This window comes from Oncorhynchus masou, unplaced genomic scaffold, assembly GCF_036934945.1.
Source record: "Oncorhynchus masou masou isolate Uvic2021 unplaced genomic scaffold, UVic_Omas_1.1 unplaced_scaffold_1544, whole genome shotgun sequence".
In the NCBI taxonomy this organism is placed as follows: Eukaryota; Metazoa; Chordata; class Actinopteri; order Salmoniformes; family Salmonidae; genus Oncorhynchus; species Oncorhynchus masou.
The window spans coordinates 47,501-55,000 of record NW_027005486.1 but is presented as its reverse complement, the minus strand read 5'-3'; the positions used below and the strand labels follow the sequence as shown (position 1 = coordinate 55,000).

At 48.7% G+C, this 7,500-nt stretch overlaps 1 protein-coding gene across 5 annotated transcripts in view; it reads right to left on the bottom strand.

Moving 5' to 3' along the window:
• Window positions 1-7,500, bottom strand: part of LOC135531188 (protein phosphatase 1 regulatory subunit 12A-like) — a 57,287-nt gene that overhangs the window by 21,389 nt on the left and 28,398 nt on the right. For all 5 annotated transcript variants that reach the window (XM_064959300.1, XM_064959301.1, XM_064959303.1 and 2 more), the window contains exons 7-10: window positions 5,709-5,794; window positions 2,451-2,686; window positions 1,609-1,718; window positions 1,086-1,328 (exon numbers count right to left, since the gene is read on the bottom strand). In XM_064959300.1, the coding sequence (XP_064815372.1) occupies window positions 1,086-1,328; window positions 1,609-1,718; window positions 2,451-2,686; window positions 5,709-5,794 (675 nt within the window). The remainder of the gene's footprint in view (window positions 1-1,085; window positions 1,329-1,608; window positions 1,719-2,450; window positions 2,687-5,708; window positions 5,795-7,500) is intronic.

The following is a 7,500-nucleotide window of genomic DNA, read 5'->3' as shown; positions in this document are numbered from 1 at the left end:
GTAGTTGGTCCAGTCTAAGAGGACAGTACTGATGTAGTTGGTCCAGTCTAAGAGGACAGTACTGATGTAGTTGGTCCAGTCTAAGAGGACAGTAGTGATGTAGATGGTCCAGTCTAAGAGGACAGTAGTGATGTAGTTGGTCCAGTCTAAGAGGACAGTAGTGATGTAGTTGGTCCAGTCTAAGAGGACAGTAGTGATGTAGTTGGTCCAGTCTAAGAGGACAGTAGTGATGTAGTTGGTCCAGTCTAAGAGGACAGTACTGATGTAGTTGGTCCAGTCTAAGAGGACAGTAGTGTATTAGAGGTGGTGATGTAGTTGGTCCGGTCTAAGAGGACAGTAGTGATGTAGTTGGTCCAGTCTAAGAGGACAGTAGTGATGTAGTTGGTCCAGTCTAAGAGTACAGTAGTGATGTAGATGGTCCAGTCTAAGAGGACAGTAGTGATGTAGATGGTCCAGTCTAAGAGGACAGTAGTGATGTAGATGGTCCAGTCTAAGAGGACAGTAGTGATGTAGTTGGTCCAGTCTAAGAGGACAGTAGTGATGTAGTTGGTCACGTCTAAGAGGACAGTAGCGATGTAGTTGGTCACGTCTAAGAGGACAGTAGCGATGTAGTTGGTCCAGTCTAAGAGGACAGTGGTGATGTAGTTGGTCCAGTCTAAGAGGACAGTGGTGATGTAGTTGGTCCAGTCTAAGAGGACAGTAGTGATGTAGTTGGTCCAGTCTAAGAGGACAGTAGTGATGTAGTTGGTCCAGTCTAAGAGGACAGTAGTGATGTAGTTGGTCCAGTCTAAGAGGACAGTAGTGATGTAGTTGGTCCAGTCTAAGAGGACAGTAGTGATGTAGTTGGTCCAGTCTAAGAGGACAGTAGTGTATTAGAGGATGCTGAGTGGGCACTCTGAGCCTATTGGTGAATCTCAGTTGTCTTTCCTTGATTCCCGTGTCCTCTTTCCTCTCCTACTTATCAAAATACATCAGACGGTGTTTTGAGAAGGAAACGAGGACAGAGGAGGTGAGGAATCAAGGATACACAACTAGTTTTAACATGTAAACAAAGTCAATGACATCAATAACAATGATTTCTCTACCTTGGTGTCTGTGGTGGTGTTGTTGGAGCTGAGGCGTGGGCTGGAGGCAGAGCGGGTCATCCCTATGCCCAGGCCAGACTCAGGGGCCCCGCGGGTGGACTCCTGGCTGGGGTCGTTGGCCCCTGAAGGACCCAGGGTCACAGAGCTGCCTGCCTTACGAAGAGAGGTCCTCCAGGAGCCAGGGGCCGCGCCAGGGGCCGAGCTCGGGGCCACTTCGGGGGCTGGGGGCTTCCCTGGGTCCTGCTACTTACACAACATAGAGAAAGAGAGAGTTAACTTTCGGAGTAATCTCATCACTTTGGGGGCAAGGAATTAAATCGACTCAGAACAACAGCCTTCCCAGAGCGATATTAAAGGCAATTTCTCAGGAGTTCAGAGGTCAAGCAGAATTCAATAGCAGAGAGAGGTTGTTTATCTGAGCTTGTTTAAAACCTGTCTTCGTCGATTCCATTATGAGGAGCTACAATCTCCTAAAGAGAATTTTGTTGTTGTTCAAAACTGCAATAGAAAATCTGTGTCGTACCTTTTTGGCCGGGTCTCCTGAAGTGCTGGTTGCCGTGGAGGTAGCGTGGGTGGAGGAGCTGTTGCATTTGTTGTTCAAGTTGTTGATGATCTCTCGGTTTTTGGCTTTCTCTGCAACAACACAACCGATCAGTCAGTCCATGTGACTGGGACCATGAAAACAACAGCATCTGTACCAGAACATTTCTTTTTTTTACCTTTATTTAACTTGGCAAGTCAGTTAAGAACAAATTCTTATTTTCAATGACGGCCTAGGAACAGTGGGTTAAACTGCCTTGTTCTGGGGCAGAACGACAAATTTATACAGTGTCAGCTCGGGGATATGAACTTGCAACCTTCAGGTTACTAGTCCAACGCCAACCGCTAGACTACCCTGCCGCCCCGAAGTATTGGTGTATGGAACCAATTTTAATTTTAACTTTATTTAACGAGGCAAGTCAGTTAATAACCTATTCTTATTTTCAATGACAGCCTAGGAACAGTGGGTTAACTGCCTGTTCTGGGGCAGAACGACAGATTTGTACCTTGTCAGCTCGGGGATTTGAACTTGCAACCTTCAGGTTACCAGTCCAACGCTCTAACCACTAGGCTACCCTGCCGCCTCTACACTCTAACCACTAGGCTACCCTGCCAATACCACCAATAGCATTAAAGAATAACTGCCTTTTCTTCGACTGTTTGCCGATAAAAAGCGAGAATTGGAATTTCAGTTTACTTCCTGAATCGACCCCCCGAAAAAAACGTGTATTATAAATCTTCAGAGTGTCCCTCAGGGCCCTGGTCAAAAGTAGTGCACTATATAGGGAATAGGGGGCCGCTTGGGAAGCAAACTCAGTCTCTTACCTGATTCAGCATCACTCTCAGATTCGTCGTCCTCCTCTTCTGAGCTGGAGCTGCTGGAGGCCTTGCCCTGTGTCCCCTGCGTCCCAGGCTGGCCCTGTCCCTGCGTCCCAGGCTGGCCCTGTCCTCCCTCCTCCTCTTCTTCTTCGGCTGGGCTGCTGGTCAGGGCAGGGGGAGGGTGCTTCTCTCTCTCGTGGAGGCAGATCTTCTCTCTGCTGCTCATACGAGAGATTGAGGTCCTGCAGGGGAGGGGCAGGGGGGCGGGGATAGGATGACAGGTAGGCATGCAGGAGGCAATCAGTGAGGGCGATCACTCAGGGTGCAGCAAACCAGAGTGTGTGTGGGCAAAAACAAAGTAGGATGTCGACTGTATCTGAATCTGGGCTGGAAACTGGACCAACATTTAACAGATGTGTAACAACAACAATCCAGAAAATATCTCTTTGATGTCGGTTTCCAAACATACATCGCCATAGCAACTAACATCTGGAAAACCAACCCAGTGTGTGGAGGGAGTGACTAGAGGAGGGCGTGACTAGAGGAGGGTTTGATTGACTAGGGGAGGGTGTGACTAAAGGAGGGTTTGACTAGAGGAGGGCGTGACTAGAGGACTAGAGGAGGGCGTGACTAGAGGAGGGCGCGACTAGAGGAGGGCGTGACTAGGGGAGGGCGTGACTAGGGGAGGGCGTGACTAGGGAGGGCGTGACTAGGGGAGGGCGTGACTAGGGGAGGGCGTGACTAGAGGAGGGCGTGACTAGAGGAGGGCGTGACTAGGGGAGGGTTTGACTAGGGGAGGGTTTGACTAGAGGAGGGCGTGACTAGAGGAGGGCGTGACTAGGGGAGGGCGTGACTAGGTGAGGGCGTGACTAGGGGACTAGAGGGGGGCGTGACTAGAGGAGGGCGTGACTAGGTGAGGGCGTGACTAGGGGACTAGAGGGGGCGTGACTAGAGGAGGGCGTGACTAGAGGACTAGAGGGGGGCGTGACTAGAGGAGGGCATGACTAGAGGACTAGAGGAGGGCGTGACTAGAGGATGGCGTGACTAGAAGAGGGGGTGACTAGGGGAGGGCGTGACTAGGGGAGGGCGTGACTAGGGGAGGGCGTGACTAGGGGAGGGCGTGACTAGGGGAGGGCGTGACTAGAGGACTAGAGGGGGGCGTGACTAGAGGAGGGTGTGACTAGAGGACTAGAGGAGGGCGTGACTAGGGGAGGGCGTGACTAGGGGAGGGCGTGACGAGGTTGGTTCTCCTCCTCCATCCATATCACTCCTGTGGCAGTGTGAGGATGGAGTGACTAGCTTGCAAGGCAACTGACACTGGTGAAATACAAACAGTAAAACACAAAGGACTGATTCAGTGACTCAAGTCAGTAAAACACAAAGGACTGATTCAGTGATTCAGGTCAGTAAAACACAAAGGACTGATTCAGTGATTCAGGTCAGTAAAACACAAAGGAATGATTCAGTGATTTGTGCCATTAGGATGGTAATGTAGTACATTTTGTCTGGTTCAGGTTACATCATGCTGTTCGAAGAAAGGTGTGCTACCTAATGCTGTGTGGTTCAGTATCAGTGCGGGTCAGTAACAGAGACAGGTCAGTAACAGAGACGGTCATTAACAGAGACGGGTCAGTCACAGAGACGGGTCAGTAACAAAGACGGTCATTAACAGAGACGGGTCAGTCACAGAGACGGGTCAGTAACAGAGACGGGTCAGTAACAGAGACGGGTCAGTAACAGAGACGGGTCAGTAACAGAGACAGGTCAGTAACAAAGACGGGTCAGTAACAGAGACGGGTCAGTAACAGAGACGGGTCAGTAACAGAGACGGGTCAGTCAGTAAGAGACGGGTCAGTAACAGAGACGGGTCAGTAACAGAGACGGGTCAGTAACAGAGACGGGTCAGTAACAGAGACGGTCATTAACAGAGACGGGTCAGTAACAAAGACGGGTCAGTAACAAAGACGGGTCAGTAACAAAGACGGGTCAGTAACAAAGACGGGTCAGTAACAGAGACGAGTCAGTAACAAAGACGGTCATTAACAGAGACGGGTCAGTCACAGAGACGGGTCAGTAACAAAGACGGGTCAGTAACAGAGACGAGTCAGTAACAAAGACGGTCATTAACAAAGACGGGTCAGTAACAGAGACGGGTCAGTAACAGAGACGGGTCAGTAACAGAGACGGGTCAGTAACAGAGACGGGTCAGTCAGTAAGAGACGGGTCAGTAACAGAGACGGGTCAGTAACAGAGACGGGTCAGTAACAGAGACGGGTCAGTAACAGAGACGGGTCAGTAACAGAGACGGGTCAGTAACAGAGACGGTCATTAACAGAGACGGGTCAGTAACAAAGACGGGTCAGTAACAGAGACGAGTCAGTAACAAAGACGGTCATTAACAGAGACGGGTCAGTAACAGAGACGGGTCAGTAACAGAGACGGGTCAGTAACAGAGACGGGTCAGTAACAGAGACGGGTCAGTAACAGAGACGGGTCAGTAACAGAGACGGGTCAGTAACAGAGACGGTCATTAACAGAGACGGGTCAGTAACAAAGACGGGTCAGTAACAAAGACGGGTCAGTAACAAAGACGGGTCAGTAACAGAGACGAGTCAGTAACAAAGACGGTCATTAACAGAGACGGGTCAGTCACAGAGACGGGTCAGTAACAGAGACGGGTCAGTAACAAAGACGGGTCAGTAACAAAGACGGGTCAGTAACAAAGACGGGTCAGTAACAGAGACGGGTCAGTAACAGAGACGGTCATTAACAGAGACGGGTCAGTAACAGAGACGGGTCAGTAACAGAGACGGTCATTAACAGAGACGGGTCAGTAACAGAGACGGGTCAGTAACAGAGACGGGTCAGTAACAGAGACGGTCATTAACAGAGACGGGTCAGTCACAGAGACGGGTCAGTAACAAAGACGGTCATTAACAGAGACGGGTCAGTAACAGAGACGGGTCAGTAACAGAGACGGGTCAGTCAGTAAGAGACGGGTCAGTAACAAAGACGGTCATTAACAGAGACGGGTCAGTAACAGAGACGGGTCAGTAACAGAGACGGGTCAGTAACAGAGACGGGTCAGTAACAGAGACGGTCATTAACAGAGACGGGTCAGTAACAGAGACGGGTCAGTAACAGAGACGGGTCAGTAACAGAGACGGGTCAGTAACAGAGACGGGTCAGTAACAGAGACGGGTCAGTAACAGAGACGGGTCAGTAACAGACACGGGTCAGTATGAGACATGCTGGGGCACTGACCTGCGTGGTCTAACTGGTGCCATATTGATAGAAGGACTGGTTTCAATGACCGGAGGCTGGGACAGCTTGGCTTTCTCTGTACGCAACTACAGAGAGAGACAGAGAGACACAGAGTAAATACACAGGAAGAGCTATACAGAGATATATACATTGATAAACTATTTATATATATATTTATATATACACATATACAGTGGGGCAAAAAAGTATTTCGTTAGCCACCAATTGTGCAAGTTCTCCCACTTAAAAAGATGAGGCCTGTAATTTTCATCAGAGGTTCACTTCAACTAAGACAGACAAAACGAGGGAAAAAAATCCAGAAAATCACATTGTGAAAAACGCATGTTAAAAATGTTATACATTGATTTTAATTTTAATGAGGGAAATAGGTATTTGACCCCCTTTCAATCAGAAAGATTTCTGGCTCCCAGGTGTCTTTTATACAGGTAACGAGCTGAGATTAGGACAACACTCTTAAAGGGAGTGCTCCTAATCTCAGTTTGTTACCTGTATAAAAGACACCTGTCCACAGAAGCAATCAATCAATCAGATTCCAAACTCTCCACCATGGCCAAGACCAAAGAACTCCCCAAGGATGTCAGGGACAGGATTGTAGACCTACACAAGGCTGGAATGGGCTATAAGACCATCGCCAAGCAGCTTGGTGAGAAGGTGACAACATTTGGTACGATTATTCGCAAATGGAAGAAACACAAAAGAACTGTCAATCTCTCTCAGCCTGGGGCTCCGTGCAAGACCTCACCTTGTGGAGTTGAAATGATCATGAGAACGGTGAGGAATCAGCCCAGAACTACACGGGAGGATCTTGTCAATGATCTCAAGGCAGCTGGGACCATAGTCACCAAGAAAACAATTGGTAACACACTACGCCGTGAAGGACTGAAATCCTGCAGTGCCCGCAAGGTCCCCCTGCTCAAGAAAGCACATATACATGCTGTCTGAAGTTTGCCAATGAACATCTGAATGATTCAGAGGACAACTGGGTAAAAGTGTTGTGGTCAGATGAGACCAAAATGGAGCTCTTTGGCACCAACTCAACTCACTGTGTTTGGAGGAGGAGGAATGCTGCCTATGACCCCAAGAACACCATCCCCACCGTCAAACATGGAGGTGGAAACATTATGCTTTGGGGGTGTTTTTCTGCTCAGGGAACAGGACAACTTCACCGCATCAAAGGGACGATGGATGGGGCCATGTACCGTCAAATCTTGGGTGAGAACCTCCTTCCCTCAGACAGGGCATTGAAAATGGGCCGTGGATGGGTATTCCAGCATGACAATGACCCAAAACACTCGGCCAAGGCAACAAAGGAGTGGCTCAAGAAGAAGCACATTAAGGTCCTGGAGTGGCCTCACCAGTCTCCAGACCTTATCCCATAGAAAATCTGTGGAGGGAGCTGAAGGTTCGAGTTGCCAAACGTCAGCCTCGAAACCTTAATGACTTGGAGAAGATCTGCAAAGAGGAGTGGGACAAAATCCCTCCTGAGATGTGTGCAAACCTGGTGGCCAACTACAGGAAACGTCTGACCTCTGATTGGCAAAACCGTTGTTGGCACCAAGTACTCAGTCATGTTTTGCAGAAAAAAATATGAATGAAATACTTATTTCCCTCATTAAAATGCAAATCAATTTATAACATTGTTGTTATTCTGGATTTTTTTTTCGTTGTTATTCGGTCTCTCACTGTTCCAATAAACCTACCATTAAAATTATAGACTGGTCATTTCTTTGTCAGTGGGCAAACATATAAAATCAGTAGGGGATCAAATACA